The 20,747-nt window shown below is 36.9% G+C and overlaps 1 protein-coding gene across 1 annotated transcript in view; it reads left to right on the top strand.

Moving 5' to 3' along the window:
• The window catches only part of SYT10 (synaptotagmin 10), a gene marked incomplete at both ends in the record, with an annotated part of 62,577 nt that overhangs the window by 35,196 nt on the left and 6,634 nt on the right, over nucleotides 1-20,747 (top strand). The window contains 2 exons of the mRNA XM_079775879.1: nucleotides 450-1,017; nucleotides 17,850-17,970. Of these exons, the coding sequence (XP_079632005.1) occupies nucleotides 450-1,017; nucleotides 17,850-17,970 (689 nt within the window). The remainder of the gene's footprint in view (nucleotides 1-449; nucleotides 1,018-17,849; nucleotides 17,971-20,747) is intronic.

The following is a 20,747-nucleotide window of genomic DNA, read 5'->3' as shown; positions in this document are numbered from 1 at the left end:
GAAACATGGAATCCATGAGACATAAATATCCAGATGAAAAGAAACCAACCATCCGTATGATTTTTCTACACAATGTTTACATTTAGATATGCCCAGACAATTGATGATTCATAGTGTTTTGTGAAATATTGAACTTGGTTGGTAATTGCGTTTCTTTACAACTAAAATTACAAAATTTCAAAGGTCATAAATATTTGTATTTGAGTGTTTCCAGTGTTTCTATAATTTTAGGAGACCTTTCCTTTGAATTATTGCATTTCTGGTTTTTCAAAAGTATGTGTGTGTGTGTGTGTGTGTGTGTGTGTGTGTGTGTGTGTGTGTGTGTCTTTTATTGATATAAATATAATGCTTTCATTATCATGGGGGTAGGGGACAGTTTATATGCCACTATTAAATATTGTCACCAATAGTCTGCCTAAATGATCTTGTGTGTATGTTTGTGTGTACAGCCACAGTTCTTTCAAGAGACACCTACCACGGCAAATGCACGTGTCCAGTGTCGATTTTAGTATAGGCACAGAAGCCGTTTTACAAAGAGGAGAAACAACAACCAGCATTGGGAGGATAAAACCAGAGCTCTACAAACAGAAATCAGTCGACTCCGAGGGCAACAGGAAAGAAGATGTCAAAACCTGTGGGAAACTTAACTTTACCCTCCAGTATGATTATGAAAATGAACTTCTGGTTGTTAAACTCATCAAAGCTTTAGATCTCCCTGCTAAAGACTTCACAGGAACGTCTGACCCGTATGTGAAGATGTATCTTCTCCCAGATAGGAAAAAGAAATTCCAGACCCGCGTGCACAGAAAGACTTTAAATCCTCAATTTGATGAAACTTTTCAATTTCCTGTAGCATATGATCAAATAAGCAATCGAAAACTGCATTTCAGTGTATATGACTTTGACAGATTTTCTAGACATGACATGATTGGAGAAGTGATTCTTGAAAATTTGTTTGATATCTCTGATCTCTCCAGGGAAGCCACAGTATGGAGAGATATCCATTGGGCTACCGCAGTAAGTAATAGTTCTACTAATATATTGCTTTTTATTTGACCTGCAGTGGTATATAAAACAAAGAATTACCCAGCTTATTGAAATAAGTTTACAAAGTTATGGAATTTATGTGCAAAGAACCTGCAAAGGTAGGACTTGATTACATGCAAGTAAAAACTCAGGTATCTAACAGTACATACTAGTAGCTAACATTAGTGATTGGATAAATTTTTAAAAAATGTTCTTATAAGTTACTAAAAATAATAGTTCTTCTAAGAATCCCAAAACACCAATCAGAAAGAATATATGCACCCCTCTGTTTATAGCAGGTCTATTTACAATAGCTAAGATCTGGAAACAGCCCAAGTGCCCATTGAGGAGTGGATAAAAAAGCTGTAGTACATTTATGCCATGGAATACTATGTAGCACTAAAAAAGAAGGATTTCACCCTTTGAGACAGCATGGAGGGTCCTGGAGAGTATTATGCTAAGTAAAATAAGTCAGTCAGAGAAAGACAAGTATCATATGATCTCACTTATATGTGGAATCTAATGAACAAAATAAGCTGACTAAAAAAATAGATCCAGAGACATAGAAGCAGGGAACAGACTGATGAATTTCAGAGGGAAGAGGGGAGGGGAGGGGATGGGAAGAGATTAACCAAAGAATTTATATGCATATATGCATAACCCATGGACACAATGAAGACCTGAGGGGATGCAGGGTGGAGAGGGTCAATGGGTTTTTAAAATGGGACATCTATAATACTTTTAATAATAATGATAAATTTTTAAAAATAAACATAAATAAAATAAAATATTTGTTTGTCACCTATTCCCAGCACTTAATTACCTCATAGTTAATATTGACGTATTTAAGGTGATCATGTTCCTCAGATCAAGCCTAAAATGTATTTTGATAATATTTTGAAAAGTCTTTGGTTTGGTCTAAAACAGCCCATTTCTTCAGAAGCTTTTTTGGAATAGACACAATTACAGTATTAGAAATGCTGAATGGTCAACAAGTGATTTTTTACATTAGAAGTTTTTACTACAAAATGCCTTTTCTGATTATAAAATAACTTTAATTTGGAAAAAAGCATAGAGTTAAAGTACTCTATAATGCTATCCATCTATACTAATAAAAGGGTAATATGCTAATATCTTTGTATTTCAAATCTTTGACTTGATTCTTGTGATCCTCTAGTCTGCTGTTGGATCTCTGTATATTATTCTTTATTTCAGTCAGTGTATGCTTAATTTCTAGTTGGTCCTTTTTTATATCCTCCAGGGACTCACTAAATTTATCGGTGGTTTCTAGAAGATTCTTGAATAACCTTATAACCATGGTTTTAAACTCTATATCCAGTAGTTTGCTTTCCTCCATTTCTGTCATTTGTGACCTGTTTCTTTGTCTCCGCATTTTGGCTGCTTCCATGTATTGATAGAGTGGCTTTGTGTGCTAGGTGTCCTATAGGGCCCAGTGGCTCAGCCTCCCCAGCTAACTGAGGTGGACACTCTTGGTGCACCCCTTTGTGGGCTTTGTGCACAGTCTTGTTGTAGTTAAGCCTTGATTGTTGTTGGTATCACTGGGAGGAATTGACCTCCAGGCCAATTGGCTATGAGGATCAGTTGTGTCTACGATGGGAGAACTTCTGTGCTGGAGACACGCTTATGAGACAAGACTTGCTTCAGTGGGGCTTTGGTGCTCACTGAGTCTGCCCCCTGAGTGTGTCCCTTATGGATCTGAGGAGTTGTAATCTGGATGGTCCCACTCTGACCACTGGGTACACTGGGTCTTGGATCTCTAAGGAGGTGCAAATTTAGCTCTGCCTGAGGCCACCCAGCAGGAGCTACAGAGAGATCTGCAGATTCCTCTTCTTTGTTTGTGGTTTGGAGGTGCCCAGATGAGGCCCAGCTGTGAAGCAATGCAAGCTGCTGTGGAGCCTTATCCAAAGGCCTGCCCAAAGTCTTATTTAAAAAATCATTCTAGGCCAGTTTATTAAATGAAATTTTTTTTCTATAGCATTTGATTTAAATAACTTCAGTTTGATTACATAAATATTTACTGAGAACCCTCTAAATACAAATTTTGGCCAAGAAATTTAATCTAATGGAAGAACCAGTATACCAAAAAATAGAGTATATGCCAACATATAAATAATGCTATCTAATTACTTCCTGATAATCTCCACAAAGATACTGTTGTCTACACACACACACACACACACACACACACACACACACACACACTTTTTGTCACAGATTGTATCTCAGATGAAAATAGTATTTAAGATCACCTTTGGATGATGATAGAATTCTGGGGGGAAAAAGGAGATAGATGCTCTCTGAAGAGAAAACAGCATGAGGTAAAGAAAATAAATTGAGACTCGAATATTTTCAGGGGGAAAAACAGTAGACTTGTGAGTGGGAATATGGGATGAAGGTACTAAAGAGAACCCAAAGTAGAATGTGTTATTTAAACTACAATCAAGAGGACTTTCGATACCATAGGGATTCACATTTATTTTGTTTTCATTAGGGAAGTGAAACTACTGGAAATATCTTGTGTGGCATCTTGGTGTGTTTAGTGGATAGGAGTGGAGGATTATGAAATAGAGGATGTCAGGAAGGAGCTTAACAGCAGTGTAAAGTAGGTGAAATAAAGTCTGATTGAGGCTGGGAGCAATGGAAATGAAAAGAAGGTAATATATGTTAATGAAAGCATTATCTGTTGCACTTATGTCAACATTCTAGAAGTATATGTGTTATGTCTGCCACTTGCCTCTGATTTCTGGAAGAAGCAATTATCTTAGGCATCTCTTGCACCCTGCATGGCATATATGAGCAATTAGTGGTTAATTTTAAAATAAATTTTCATAGAAGGTCAATTGTAAGGATGTATGTAAGTACAAATCTACCACTGGAAAAAAACAATGCAGTGATGTACTCTTCTGATTACAAATTAATAAACATATGCTTAGTTATATTTGTTAACATTAACTACTTTCTATGGACAGGTGTTTTTTTTTTATTATTCAGTCTATGGCACAAATTTATTTGTAAAATAAACCAAGAATATTTTAATTTATTGCCAAAAATTATACCAAATTGAAACAAGAGTCACACATTTTATATTCATAATTTCCTTACTAATAAATTATTTCTATACAAGGATTTATTTTTAATTTTTTTAATTTTATTGTTTAAGGTATTACAAATAGTAGTACATATGTCTCCTTTTTTTCCCCCATTGACCTCCCTCCTCCCCCCCCCCCGCCTCCCCTACTCTCTTGCACTTGCCCTCACCCCCCCACCCAGTGTATTGCCTCTGTTGGTTGTGCTTATATGCATGCATACAGTCCTTCAGTTGATCTCTTACCTGCCCCAACCCTCCCCTACCTTCCCACTGTAGTTTGACAGTCTGTTCGATGCTTCTTTGCTTCTGTCTATTTTTGTTCAGCAGCTTATAATGTTCTTTATTATCCATAAATGAGTGAGATCATGTGGTATTTATCTTTCACTGACTGGCTTATTTCACTTAGCATAATGCTCTCCAGTTCTATCCATGCTTAATCAGAATTATTGCCATACTTTTTAAATAAATACAGAATTGTTAGGTAAGCACAGTGTGATATTTTGATTCAGTGAAAGAATGTCATTCAGAACTTAGTCGTGAAAGCTAACCATATTTTAATCATAATATTTGTGGTTGTTTATAAAGCAAGATGATATTTTCCAAATTCTTTGTATCTACATAATTTACAATCTAAATTTCTTCATTGTTCTACCTCTAAAGATTACAATTGCCATCTAGCCCTTTCCTCCACACGCCTCTCTCTCTCTCTCTCTCTCTCTCTCTCTCTCTCTCTCTCTCTCTCTCTCTCTCTGTTATTAAAGCAGTGTAGCCTAGATGGCTTTGAGCATGTTACTAAATCTCTCTAAGTTGTAATTATTTTATCTGTGCAATGGGAATTATGACAAGGCAAGAAGGCCAACCATAATTTGTTAAATAAACTAAATAAGATATTCCCTTAGCACAGAGCCAAGCCATTTGTAAATTCTCACTGTATGTTAACTGCAAAGTATTAGCAGAATGATATCTCAGGATATGTTTTTGGTTGTTAATGTAGCTTACATTTTAAATAGGAAAGTAGATCTTGGTGCTAAAAATGGCTGTCCACTAGGGTAGGAGCTACCTTTAGGTTGTGTTTCTCTACTTGAGTCAGAAAGTTTTGTGTGAGGAGTAATTTAAATCTTTTTAGTTACTGTATGCTGTGACTCTGTGAGTAGATACTGGGTTTTTTCTTTTTATGATGTGTATATATATATATATACACTGTCGCCTAGCATGCCCTCATCTCCCACTTGCTTTGACTCTTCCCTCTCCACTAGGTGCTTCCTCCTCTGTGTTCCTTCACCAGTCTGTACATGCTCTTATAAAGTGCACCTTTTAAAACCTCAAGAGCTAAGGATGCTGGGTATCTTCTGTGTGCCCTTTAGGCTCCCTCTCCACTGTTCTCTTCCCTGTTTGGTGCCGCAGAGGCTGCCCTGTTTGGTGCCAAGATTCTCTGCCGTCTGCAGAGATGTGACGTCAGGAGGAGAATGACATTCGGATATGTATTCTCTTCAGATCTTCGTCTGTGAGATTACCCCGGGCTGGTATGTCCTTCACCTGAGGTAGTTCTTCTCAGAGTAGACTTTTCTCTTGAATCCAGGTAACTGTCCCCTCCCTCGCCCTTTCAGGCTTAGGGGTCCTTACAGCCTCTCCTGTCACCAGCCTCAGACACTTGCATCAACTCTTGTCGTTTCCTACTCCCTGCTCACATCTCTGTAAGTGGTCCCTTGGTTAGGCCCCAGGGAGTTACTCTAATTTGTGCACGCCTTCTGCTTCCTCCTGGATCCCTGACTAACACCCTGAAGAAAGAAAAATATTCCTGATTACAATCAGGTTAATTTCCTTTAACCACCTAGGATGGTGCCAGGTACCTATGATTCTCTGTGTGTTCATTACCTTGGGAGACACCAAATTAATTCCTTAAAATCTTGATATTAAGACAAGTCTTTTCTTCCACCATAGAAAGTGAGAGGGAACCATGACCATTGCTAAAACCTTCTAATCTTCATGACACAGAAAATTTCGAAGGAACTCCTTAAACTGGAATGTCACATTTCATCAAAATTTTAAAAAGCTAGAGTTCCTGTCACTTAAACTCTAGGTTTCAGTCAAGAATAATACATTATTTATTTAGAACAATCTGGAAAAAATAATTTTTCGTTAATTTTGTAGGTTTCAAAACACAGATTTACCTATTCAATGTCTTACTTTAGAAATTTAAAATTAAAATTTCAGTGTTACTTGTAAAATGATATACCTGACCCTGCTTTTTAAGTAGAATCTACTGAATAATTTAACCTTTTCTTAATAGTGGTGATCTTTAGCACCAGTAACCATTACAATACATTTTACAGGCAGGCTTTTATTTCTGTTGATTGCTCTTCTATTACACTATTTTATCTCCACTATAAAGGTACATGCTTCCTGCATTCTTTACATCTCCAATTTGTTGCTTTCGGATTGTATAATAAAACACTTAAGTTGGGAGACTGTGTATAAATAAAATAAATAAATCTTAAACAATGCCCTGAGATCTTGTTCTCAGAATAAAGTGCATGAGACTTGTAACAGGTCAGGAGTGTTTTCATATTAACTTAAAAGTTCATCGGTGTGAGATAAGTAGAATTTTTGAGAAGTGTTATGTCTAGATCATATGAGCATATTATTATAGAATTGGTAGAGTTCAAGTGTGATCATTCCATTTTATAGTTTAAAAAATCACTTAAATTCACTCAGATGATTAAAAAAACCTAGGCTTTAAATCTTTAACTCGTAGTTCAGTGTTATTTGCCTTGACTTATATCAAAGTATTACCATGCTAAAAAGAATTGGAAAGAATTGACTATTTTTAACATGAAAGTTCAACTTTTGACTTACAGAATTGAAATCGCAGAATACTTACATAGTGTAAATTAAATAAAATGTTGATGATACAACAAAATATATATACATCATCTTTACAACTTACAATCTTATAAAATCCATCTTGTTAACAATTTTTATCTAAATTCATGGAGAATTAAGCAATAATTCTGAGCATCATTCAAACAAGCAGTTGGTATCAGTGTTACGTCAGGAAATTTGTAGGCAATGTTTTTCTCTTAAATGCAATTAATGAAAACCGTATATTTGGGATATAATTTAACTGGATCATTTGCATCTTGCGGTATTTTATAGCTTGGAGGTTGTAAGAGATAAGGAGAAGCTTTTTAGCCCCACAGTGTTTTAGTAATATATGATATGTTGTAAGTTTTAGGAGTTTAGTATATTTCTAAAGGTACTGTTGAGTTACCCTATCTCTCTTGCATGTAACTAGTTTAGTCATTAATTATTAACATGCTATTATACAGTGAAAAAGAATATGCAGTTCAATTGTAAGTGTGAATGTTCAAAATATTCTCCTCCGTAATAGACTGCATTAAACAGATTCCTGTAAATCAGGTCACTGATTTTCTAATTTCTAAACATTTTTCATCTGCTAGCTTTGACATCGAAGACCATGAAAACAATTTTGTTTGCTTCTCTGACTAGTAACATTTGAAGCACTATTTCCATTAGGGAGGATACAGAGGGAAAGAGAAAAGTCCAGGAAGTGAGGCGGGTGTTCTTTAACTAGAGTCCTGGCTCTGCTGCCTTCTCTCTCTCTTACTTGGGTAAGCTGCTTAGCATTTCTGAACTTGTTACTTCATCCATTAACAAAATAGGTTTATAATAATATCAAACCCATAGGAATATTTTGAAATAAAATGAGATAATAGCCCTAACCGGTTTGGCTCAGTGGATAGAGCGTCGGCCTGCGGACTCAAGGGACCCAGGTTCCATTCCGGTCAAGGGCATGTACCTTGGTTGTGGGCACATACCCAGTAGGGAGTGTGCAGGAGGCAGCTGATCGATATTTCTCTCTCATCGATGTTTCTAGCTCTCTATCCCTCTCCCTTCCTCTCTGTAAAAAAATCAATAAAATATATTTTAAAAAATGAGATAATAACTGTGAAGTTTTTGTAAAATTTAAAGTTGCCAAGTGTCATAATCTTGCACATAAAGAAAACAACTATTTGCTATCCAGTTGATTACTAATATCCCAATTTCTTTCATGTCTTGAATGCTTCACCCTAATATTTAAATTTTTTTAAAAGTATACCCTTGTGTATTTTTTTAATGAGTGAGAGATACTTATTCTGTACTCTTTAACTCAATCTTGAAATTGAATAAAATACAACGGTGTTGTAAAAGATTATACCATGGCATATATTCCATGTGGTCTTTCCATAAACTAAGTAAACCAAAGATCTTACTGACCGAACATCAATTTTATTGATGTTTTCGGGGGTGCTTTTAATTTTTTAAAACTGTGCACAATCCCATACCCCATAGTAAGTAAAGGGATGCTTTACAAATGTTGTAGGCACCTATCAAATACCAGTCTACAGAAGAGCATAGATAACAAAAGCAGAAAATTGTGCCAAATAGATTGCTATCATACCAAGTAGACTGCAAATGTTTTAACTTGTGACCTAGTTATATGGAGAAGAGCAATTGTTATAGCTTGCTCATCCAGAGAAAATAATGGCTAAATAAACATGTTGTAATAGAGGCTTGCTACTTGCTCTGTCCACTTGTAGAACAAGCGTGTGTTTTTTGTTTCTTTTTTAGAAGAAGCATTTTAAATTCATCAATTCAACCAACTTCTGTTTAGTTTTTCTACTTACCACCCACTCTCCTGGATGTTACAGGACATAAAATGTCCCCATTCTCTGAGTCCTACTTTGTAAGAGAGGAGACATGTAATAACAAAGGAAATATATAATATGCCCAATGAATGCAAGTGCTTTAAGAAACATGAGGCAGAGTAGGGGATAGGATGTGGCGGTAGGGCAGGGACACTCTAGATAGGGTGGTCAAATTAGGCCTCTGATAAGAGTGATAGATGAGATCAGAAAGGCAGCTGAGGGTCAGATTATTGAGAGGCCTTAGGCCAGGCATCCTCAAACTACGGCCCGCGGGCCACATGCGGGTGTTTTTGCCATTTTGTTTTTTTACTTCAAAATAAGATATGTGCAGTGTGCATAGGAATTTGTTCATAGTTTTTTTTAAACTATAGTCCGGCCCTCCAACGGTCTGAGGGACAGTGAACTGGCCCCCTGTTTAAAAAGTTTGAGGACCCCTGCCATGGAAAGAACTTTGAATTTCATTCTGAGTGCCTCTGTAGATTATTCATGACTTTTGATCAGAAGTGAGCCATCGGCTCATTATCAATAAATCTCTGGCTACTATGTGAAGAATAGACTTTGGAGAGCAGGAATGAAGCCATGTGAACCAACTTAAGGTAGACTCGAGAATTGTGAAGCCAAGTTCATCCAGTCCAAGGTTATGTACAGCAATACTGACAGGGATTCCTTTCGTTAGGGATTTTGTAAAGGCACTTAAAAGCATCAAATGCTCCAAGGAGAGCTGTATACTAGTACAGTTTATTACGCTAGTTTCTATGCCCCTATCTATAAATAATGATTAAGGTTTGGGAATAAGCCTCTAGCCCCGCTCACCAAGAAGCTTAAGATATCTTTTATCCAGTATGATAAAGGCAAGAGTTCTCATCAAATTTGTGTCCTCTTCTTACGTCCTAGGTTGCTCTTGTCCCAGTGTCTGTATTGGGCTTTGCTTCAGTCCCCTCTTTGCTTCAGGCTCCTTATACCACAGGTAGTTATGAGACTTGATTTGCTAAATCCAGGGAAGGCTGTTTTAAGGCCTCAGCTCTAGCTCTACAACCTGAGCACATCGTGGCTGGTGGTAGCTAAGTCCACAGCTGTGTGGGATAGAATAAGAGCTAACCCATTTTGGCAGGCAGGGATATTTCCCACTTGCATTGGAGCTGAAAATGGTTCTCCCACTGAGCAGCCACATGGCACGATTAAATAGCATCCCTGGCAACAATTGCTCTGAGTTGCGACTGTTAATCACTTAATGCTCCTTGGGGTTTGTAATTATCCCGTCTCTAACACTGCCATGTTCTCTGCCCTTTTCTGCCCTGAGTTCAGAAAATTTCACCTGGATTGTGTACCATGGCCAAGCACAATTCCTAAGAGTATATGCTTAATACAAAGTGCATCTCTTCCTTCCTGCAGAAAAACAAGCAGGTCCTACTGAAGGGGACCTGGTAGCATTTTCTCTGTCTTCAAGTGGAGATGGCAGGAAAGAATCCATCATGGGAAACGTGATAGAAAACTCCAGGAATCTAACTAGGTTTTGTGAGAGAACCCTCCTTTGCCTCTTCCTGCCCCCACCCTCATTGAACACAATGAAATCTAATTTAATCAGAATCACCAGAAGAAGAAAGGGCAGGGAGGAAGTGCTGTGTGAAAACTGTAGTTCTTTGAAAGAAAAGGAGGGAAGCGGGCTAGAAAGTGAGGAAGGGTTATAATGTTAATTACATTTCCTAATTGTATATCAAGGTAGGAAGCGTATCAAACAGCTTCCTCCTTCTCGTGTGCCTCTCAGACTCACTAGACAGCTTCTACTGGTGGGTTGGAGGAGGTGGCCAGATGTTCAAAGACAAAAAGCGATGTATACACCTTAGGGATACATTTGGCTCCGAAATGCCAATGTGCTATGGAATTATAGCACACAGTATCCCAAATCACACTAGACCAGAGGGACCTGTGGAGAAATAAAGTTCAATAAAACTAGTCGATAAGTTTCCTCTAACTTTAGCTCCCCAAACCATAAATATATCTTTAAATGGCTCAGAACTGTTATGACTGTTAGTTTATTGTACTCTCAGGGCCACAATATACAGACATGCCCTTGCACAGTTCTCAGGGGTTCCACTCACAAAACCCACAACACCCAAAAACAGTGTTGCAGTTTGCTCACTTGTCCCCTGCTTACTGAGTAGTCTTTACTCTTTGAGCAGCCATCCCTGCTGCCATTGAAGTCATGATCAGGCCGAATGCTTTTTCGATTTATTCATTCACTTCTTCATTCAATAAACTTTGTATTAAGCATCAACCTTATGCCAGTCACTGACCCCAGAAGAACTGTTTTAAACAAGAAAAAAAATAGTAATGTTTTAATATCTACTATGTGTCAGGCAGCAAATAAAACCCATGACATACATTCTCTTTTTATATTAGCCCTTTTAAATCTAAATGCAACCTACCCAGGAAGTTGTTATTGGCTATGGAAATGCATCTCATCCTGACTGCAGAGAAAATCAGGGTTGACCTGAATGAGTATTCTGAGGGGTCCTGAGAATACAGTCAGTGTGTTGCCATTTAAATTGTACTCTGGCATTGCCAGAGCCTGTGGTCTCTGTTTGCCTTCTGTTCCTTATGGGACATTCCAACCCTCAAAGCCTCTTTATATGCATCTTCTTCTGTTTTTAATCCCCTTTACCTTTACTCATTCTTAAAGGTTCAGATTAAATGTCATGCATTTAATTACTCTGAAGTCCTCCGAGATCCTCATGGGAAGAATCGGGTAATTTTTATTTCTGTTCCTATAATTAAAACCCACGAATTTCTCTAGAAATCACTTGCAACACTGGATCAAAAAAAAAAAAATCAACAAAAACAAACAAACAAAAAAGCATGAACTATAAAATTATGCAGACTTATGTGTTTCTGCTAGCTTGTTTCCTGATTAATTGCGTGATATCCTGAGAGGTTACATGACTTATTTAAATCACCTTATAAGGAGAAAAATTTTGTCTTGGTCATCAGTGTTCTCCCAATAACTAGAACATTGCCTGGCATTCTGGATGCTCTCAACAAATAAGAGTATGCTAATGAATGAAAATAATGTTTAGAGATTGACATGGCATTTGATATAGCTAGAGTGCAGAGTTTTGGAGTTGTGGAAACATCACGAGAAATTTGTAAGGTGAATGTAGAAAAACACATAGGGACCAGATTCTTAGGAACCACATGTGTAATGTGGAGGAGGGTGGACTCTATATTTCAGGCCCTGTGTGTCCAACACATTTCAGAGATTAAAAAACAACCCCCTTGAGATTTTTAGCACAGCCAGGAGACAATATAAATGACAATCACGTTCATTATCCTGTAAGGCTCATGATCCCCAACCAGATCAACCCTCATGATCCCCAACCAGATCAACCCTGATGCACTCTGCCTTAAGGATTGCATCCTCCTCATCTAGCGTGTCATCTGGAAATCAGCACGATACCCATTTTGTATGACCATCTGTTCTTGGACTTTAAATCAAGTTATTAGCACCAGTTGATCCTTTGTGGTCTTTCTTATGAGGCTCCACCAGTTCTATAGCAAACTGAGATCAAGTGAGCTTAAGCGTATTGCTCAAGGTTAAATGCCATAATCTTTTTTAGGCAAATGGGGGGTGTGCATCAGAGAGAAATAAAAATGTTAGGGTACTTTGAATCCAGTAGAACTTTCTGAGTCTGCATTTCACTCTAGCTTCATTTTATGAGCAGGTGGATGAAGGACTAAAGTAATTTGATGAAGAATCTCATTTGCTCTAGTAACTCATTGTTTAACAGTGTGTGGAAAACCATCCGTTCTCTTGCCAACCAGGAAATGTAGAAGGCAGGCTGCATTTAGGGTGCTAAGTGGATGTGATGGCTGCTGTTACCTTGGCAACCAACTGCTTGTTTAATGGTGTGTGTGTTTTTTTCCAATAAGTCTTAATGATTTTTACTTTCTAATATATCACTGAATTCAAACCTTTCTTCAGCCAGCATCTTCTCATACCTCTTTACTTCAATGCCCTCCCTCTTCTATCTTTTCCCATTCTAACCTAGCTTTCTCAAAATAAACATTTTTCAAATTTTGTTACCATTCCTACTAACTATAGTTCTCACATACCACATTATTCCTCTTCTTCTCTCTAAATCCCATCTGTTTAATTTTTCGAACCCCAGTGTAATGATTATTCTCCTCCCAGAATACTTCCCTTGGCTATCACACCCTCGAGTATGGAGCTCTCCGTGTGCCTTCTCTAGGTCTCTTACACTCAATTGCTGTAGTTCGATCTTGCTATTAGTTCTGTTAGTCCTGAAATAGGATGTACAGTGCAACTACTTGTATATCAATTTGTTTTTCCAGTGCTTTTTATTTTGGTGAGATAGTGCCTGGAACAAAACTACTTCATCACTGTGACTTCGTTTGTGAGGTTGACTATAGCCCATCACCCAGCTCTGTCTGTGGAGCCAGGGTGAAGAAATCAAATGTACAGGCCCTGACCCAGCCAGAAGACTGGGTCAGGGTGAATGTTCAACCAAATACATTAGCGTGTCTGAAATGAGAGAAAGTTCTTAGAATACTATATCCTAGACTTTATAGCCAGCTTTCAAATGATTATTTGCCCAAAGACAGCAATGTTTTAAAATTTACTACGTAAAGTTCATATTTATATAGAATTACAGTAAATAAAATTACCCATAAATAAACATTTCAGAAACTCAAAGCTTTTCATTGTAAGCCAAAATTACCACTTCAAACATTTTAAGGATTTTAGATCAAAATAACTGTAAAAAATAGTGTACATGTCTCTACCTTCTTGAACAGAACATTTAGGATATTTTCCCTTAGCTTGATGACTCAGAGTCATCATTTTGAATATTAATTTCTTTTCAAGTCTGTAACAAACTCTTGTTTTTAAGTTGCTGAGGCATTAATGTTAGTTCCCCATGATACAAAATGACCTAGGTTGCTATCCTTTTCAGAATATTGGCTTCTTTTTTATATGTATGGCGTCTTTGCAGCTATCATTTATTTCTGTCTCCACTAGACCTAAAGGTATAAGTTTTCCCACCTCCCCATTTCGCATGAGTTTTGACCTGATATATATTGATATACTAAGTAAACATTTTTGTTAGAATTTTGTCTAAAAGAATAGTAAATTGGTGTTGAATAAGAAACGATATAGTCTCATTAAATAAGAGGCTTATTTACTGCATAACTTTTTATATTTATGCTGGTTGTTCAAACACCTTTCAACTTATTTCCTGGTTCTTTGCTAGGCGTCAGAGGGTTCATACTGTTGAGACTGAATATGGCCTTATAAACCATAGTGGTCTGGAGCAGAGAGAGAAGAGGCAGCAATTAGAACTTGACCGGCTCCCTGGAATTGGGCCATCAACCAGGACAGACTCAGTGGTGGGCAATGGGGATCAGTGCACACCAGCTCAGAGCACTGTAGCTAAAATCCAGAATTCTGCTGCTACATCTGCTGGAGGACCTTTTTTAAGGTCCCATAGCCATTTTTCTTCATTAAGTTCATTTTTCATGATTATCTCTTTTTGATCGCTTCCAAATTTTAAAAGTTGAAGAATAATGGCATTTACCTTAGAGAGCATTCTGCCCTTTTCAGTATGTAGGCATTTCTAGTTCTTCCACAGCTATACTTCCTGAAGGATCATTTAGTCTACTGAAGAATAAAACTTTTGTGCAATTATCATGGCTGCATATTATAAATCAATTTTTACCACCCAGTTCATTCCAATTAAAAAAAACCACAAACTCCTGACTACATGTAGTTTAAATATTTAAGTAGGTTTCTTATTACTGGACTAGGCATAAAGCCAGCTAGCTTGTTAATCGGAGCTGCTCAGAGATCATGCTTTTTGTTTTCCATATATTTGGGCTAGTACTTTGGTCAACTCCTCACTTTAGACTCTGTGTTTACTAATACCTGTTAATAACGGTCAAAATTATGTTGTATCTGGATCCATAGGAAGGGTCTTTGAGAGATAGGACCAAACATGATGAACTTTTTTTGTTTCAGCTAGTAAGCATGTCATCTACCCAGAGAAGTACAAAATTACTCCCTCTGATTATTTAATGTGTAAAAGTAAATCCATGTCAGTCAGACACATGAAAATGTTTTATTTACGAATCCCTTTGGATGCCTCTTCACACTTTTTTCGAGTTTGCATCTGGTGCACTTCCCATTGGAGTCCAAGCATTTCCTCTCTGAGATCTTGTCTCCTATTTCATTCCTTGCTCCTCCATCACCACCGCTCACCCCCATGTTTCCTGGTGGAACTTGGTACCTTGCTCTACATTCATAATTTTTACCAGCTGACAACACAATATGCTGACTCTCATCGATAGTTCCTGGGAGGAGGAATACCCAATGCAGGAGGGGGATGGCTGCCGACGGGAAGCTTCAGCCCCTTGACTAAGCCTAAAGGAACATTTGGAAAAAGAGATAGAAAATGAAACAAGGAGAGACTCGTCAGATAAAGACAGAATTCAGAATTATTTTATTTTCCCTTTGCAGACTACTCTTCCTTTTCAACGGAGATCTTCAAGGGCAGAATCCTGCCACGTCTGTCTTGGTGTCTATAGCACCTACCATGGGCCCAGGAAGTAATACTCAGTACTTGCTTGGTGGTGAAAAGAATGAATCCTTGGCAGGAAGCTGTTTTCCCTGAGGCCTCCCCTATTAGGTCTTGCTCACTACTTTGGGTCTGCAACAATCCAATAGCACAGAGGAGACCCAGTTGGATATAACTTTTTAATAAAATACTTATTTTTAATAATTTTCTTAAAAAATAATATTTGCTTCACCTTATTAATTTTTTTTTATCCAGTACTTACAGAGCACCTGATATGTATAAGGCACTGCTCCATGCGATAGCAATACAGCAATGAATAGTATCTTTTACCACATGCCAGATACTGTTAAATAAGTTGGGGTTTGTTTAGAGCATGTTGATTAAAACCCTTGTGGCATGGGCATTTTCCTCAATTTAAAAATGAAGTTTCAGAGAGTCAAAGCTTACTAGTAATTAACTTTTGTAGGATCTCACAGCTGAGAAGCAGAAAACAGGAGTCAAAACCAAGTTTAACTGACTCAAAGTTTATTCTGTTAATTATTTGGCTTTACTACTTCTAGACCATGAATAAAAAAATGGGAATACATAAATCAGAACCTGATCTGTAAGAATATGTCCAATAAATGATAATAGCTTATCCTGAACAATTTTTGAGAGCCTAGTTCTTTGACCTAAATGCGTAGCAACCTATTTCCCCCCAAATTAAATCCACCACAAATTGTCTTAACTAGGAATGATTTGATTAAATCCTGTAAATGACTTTTTGAGAAGCATCCTAAATGCGCATTGTTCACACTCATTTTCATTTGTCCACAATCTATGCGCCAATGACAGCAAATATATCTATATCACGGCACTGTGGACAGTTTATAAATGAAACAAAGTAGGTCATTTTTTATCCAGGTCACTTAATAATCTTTTCATTCCTTCAAAAAAGTGCACTGAGAGCTAGCTATGCACCAGCCACTTCAGTAGGATGCAAAAATAAGACAGACAAGAACTCTGCTCTTATATATGGGAACCAGGGAAACAAAAAGTGAATTTCAAGGATAATTTCTGATGATGGTAACTTCTATGGGGAAAAAAATGTGAGGGATCTGTGAGTAGGGTGAGTGTAAGATAGGAAGGGGGAAGGCCTCACGGGAGAGATGCTATTTGAGCTGAGTCCTGCATGGTGAAAAGGAGTCAGCCAATGTGAAGATTTACAAAATAGAAAATTCAACACCAAAAGCAAGAACAAAATTCATTTGTTTGAACAACAGAAAAAAAAGGCAAAAAGGCTTTTGTATCTGTATCAGAGTGAGCTGAGGGGAGAGGCAAAAGATAGAGTTAGAGAGATAGGCATGATCCAGATGACACAGGACCCTGTATGTACAACTTTGTAATGCATTGTCCAAACAAAGACATGTATAAGAATTAAATAGGATGTTCTTAATAATTACACCAGACAATAGGTAGAAAGTCAGAATTTCCCAGATACACCAGGATTTATAGTTATCCCACTTATATGCCAGGGTAAATAATTTTAATTTTATTACAGTATAGTCACGAACCTTTAGATGGTATTAAGTAGGAAAGTGAAATAATTTGATTTGTATTTATAAATAACCTCCTTGACCACTGTATGAAGGCTAACTCATGAAATGGGAGGTCAATTTTAGAGACTAATGAAATAATCCTGGTAAGAGGTGATAATGGCTTGAATGGTAGTAATATAGTTGAAAAGAAACTCAGTAATTTGGGATACATTTTGTAGATAATGTAGATAAGACATGGGTTGGATGTAGGCATGAGGGAAAGCTAAGAATAAAAGTGACTGCTGGGTTTTTGGCTCTAGCCTCTGGATGAATTATGCTACTATTTTTTGATTGTGGAAAGACTGACAGAGGCATTGGTTTCAGAAGGTGATGGGGAATGAGTGGAATCAACAGTCTGGTTTTGACTCTATTAAGTTTGAGATTCCTGTTAAAAATACAAGTGGGGTCCGGCTGGCATGCCTCAGTGGTTGAGCTTCAACCTATGAACCAGGATTTCACAGTTCAATTCCTGGTCAGGGCACATTCCCGGGTTGCAGGCTAGATCCCCAATAGGGGGCATGCAGGAGCATCAGTGATTCTCTCTCACCATTGATGTTTCCATCTCTCCCTTTTCTTCCTCTATGAAATCAATAAAAAAATATACTTTTAAAAACAGAAATACAAGTAGAGATGTTAAGTAAATATCTGAGATAGGATATATTCTCTTTTCTTTCTCCACTTGGAATAGCTATCTCGCAATGTTATTTGTATCGTCAATAAAACAATTTAAAATGACATTCAAATATTCTATTAAAGTGATTTTTCACTTAACCCCTTCAGTTACATTTTTTATTCACTCTCTGGTGTTTGAAATTGCTAACATTGCCAATTGCCTTTCTAGGAAAGCGTAGACCTGGGTGAAATCATGTTTTCCCTTTGTTATTTGCCAACTGCTGGACGTATGACATTGACGGTCATCAAGTGCAGAAATCTGAAGGCTATGGATATTACTGGCGCATCAGGTATGCACAAGAGTGGTTAGTGAGCCAAAGATACATTCCCGAATAAAATAGTCCATGTACCTACCCAAAAGTATGTGTGGCGATGGAATTAATGAGTTCATTTGTCTATATTAGGGTACTATAAAAGTGGACAAAGAGATTACCAACTAAAGTGCTCCAAATAACCTTTTTTATTTGCATTATCATCACAAAATTTTAAAAGGTGTTACCAAGTAGATTGACTTTGAACTTGGGTTTTTATTTTTATTTCTTCCTCTACTGATTAAATCTTTCTGAAAAGTATATGATTTACTGCCGAAACCGGTTTGGCTCAGTGGATAGAGCATCGGCCTTCGGACTGAAAGGTCCCAGGTTCGATTCCGGTCAAGGGCATGTACCTCGGTTGCGGGCACATCCCCAGTAGGGGGTGTGCAGGAGGCAGCTGATCGCTATTTCTCTCTCATCGATGTTTCTAATTCTCTATCCCTCTCCCTTCCTCTCTGTAAAAAATCAATAAAATATATTTAAGAAAAAAAGAGTATAAGAAAAGTATATGATTTACTATCCAATTCCCTACTTGCAGCTAATCACTTGCTTATAAAAGACAATTCTTGGACTTGAAGGCATGTACTTCGAACTTGCATTAGTTTATGACTGGGGACCACTTGAAGACATACTTAGACTGAATTTATTTCCCTAACCTGATCTGCAGAGGAATAACCAGGTTTCAAGAACACCATTTGCATTTGCATTCTTACTACCTAACTAAAAATTTGGCAATAATTGGAAGTATGTTCTAAGGGATGGAAAGAAATAATAAAATAAATAAATGCTTCTTGAAGTTTCTTAAAATCATTCTTGAAGGAAATATTTTTTGTGCTAACTTTGTTAGTATTAAAGCCACATCATTCTTTTATCCCTTCATTTACATCATTGCAGTTCTGGAGGATTATTTATAACTGAATATGTGACCTTTGGCATACTCTGGGGAAGGAAAAATAAGAGCAGAGTAGGGAGGTCAGTAACCATTTGTTGAAATGAACAGAAATAATAAATAGTAATAGAGATACAATAAAGGATGACATGGGGGGCAATTTATAATGTTGTGGTTCTTAAGAACAAAAATACCCCCTAAATTTGCATTACAAAAAGCCTGAGGAAACTAAATTCTAGTGTGGAAAGAGGGACAGGATTTAGTATATATATATAAAAAAATAAGATGCAAATGTAAATATGGATATCATGCTCCCTTCTATGTAAGAATGGGAATTTTTAGGATATATGTTCATGTTGCTAATATTAGCATAAATAAATACTGGAATGGTACACAAAAAAATTGGGGTTGGAGTTGAGAGGTATGGAGACAGATGGGAGAACGACTTCTTATTGCACATACTTTTCTAGCATCTTGACTTTTGAACTATGTCAAGATTTACTATTTATTTATTGTATTTGTTGCCATTTTATTGTTTATATATTTTTTATTTTTTTCTAATCTTTATTGTTGAAGATTATGTCCCTTTTTTCCCCCCATTGACTCCCTCCAGCCCGCTCCCACTCCCCACCCCAGGCCTTCATCACCCCACTGTCTGAGTTCATGGGCCTATTCATTTTTTTTTTTTTAATTTGCAATACATAGTTGATATATAAATGTAGAAGAAAGTAAGTCAATTCCACATTTATTTTTAAATAACTCAAGAAAAATTATTGGGTCAACAAATGTTGAAGAACTTAAGTTAAACAGTGTACTCGCAAATTATTGTTTATTCTATTCTTTCTACCACGAATCAAAAGAGATCCAATTTTGAGACAAGCAAACAGCATCAAAGTTGTAATTAAGTACAAGATTACTTTTTATTTATGTGAGGCTTTTTATGAGATGAGTGCGTGCTTTAAGAACACCACCTCATTAATTCTCACAAAAGGCTTGTGAATCAACTCAGGAGCCGGTAAATTATCCTTGTCATGAGTAGAGTAGAGAAATGTCATCAGAGACACGATGGGGGCATGGAAGGATAAACCAGGCCTTGTTCCCATTGTTAATGAAATGCCTAAGCCTAGGGGCTCATATACAAAAATAGATCACAAAAATGAGCTTCTTCCTTAGAACATACTTCCAGTTATTGAAAAATCTAAACATATACATTTTTTTTGCAAAATAAATAAATGAAAATAAATGGAAAACAGCCATTGAACATTGCCCTTTCACCTTGTTTTCTTCTCCATACCTCAATTCGAGCCACAAAATATGTTTTTAACCCATGGAGGATATGCTTATAAAATACATAGATAAATTTTTCTAAAGATCAAAAAAAAAACACATTAATTTGCTCAACTAAATTAATATTGCTATCATTTTGGCCTATTCTAAGGAAATAAGATGTATTATTACATTGGTGGAAAGAGAAAAGGAGGTGGTGCTATAGTTGGAGGATGACCAGAAAATAAAAACATAAATATAGAGCTTAGAAATGGATTGTTTTAACCATCTACCATGCCAACACCTCCTCCCAAAGCCATGCCTTCTTTTTATAAAAAAGTAAAGGTTTTTTAAAAAAAACTTTTGTGTAATACTATATTGCTTTCTATTGTACTGTAACAGTTGTTCTACGTAAGGTGTCAGGAGTAAGACAGTAGAGACAAATATAACCCAACTAAATTTTTCTCTTTCCAGTTGGCATCATATAAACAATGTCATAATAGAAACCTTCCTTGTGGCCATCTTTAAGGCACATATTGCCCTCTTTTTGTATGCTCTTGAGCATCTAATAATTATGTGTAGTAATCATTTCTTCAAT

Source organism: Cnephaeus nilssonii, assembly GCF_951640355.1.
Source record: "Cnephaeus nilssonii genome assembly, chromosome: 6".
Taxonomy (NCBI): Eukaryota; Metazoa; Chordata; class Mammalia; order Chiroptera; family Vespertilionidae; genus Cnephaeus; species Cnephaeus nilssonii.
Note: the sequence above shows the minus strand (reverse complement) of the source record. Positions and strands in the feature narration are given on the sequence as shown.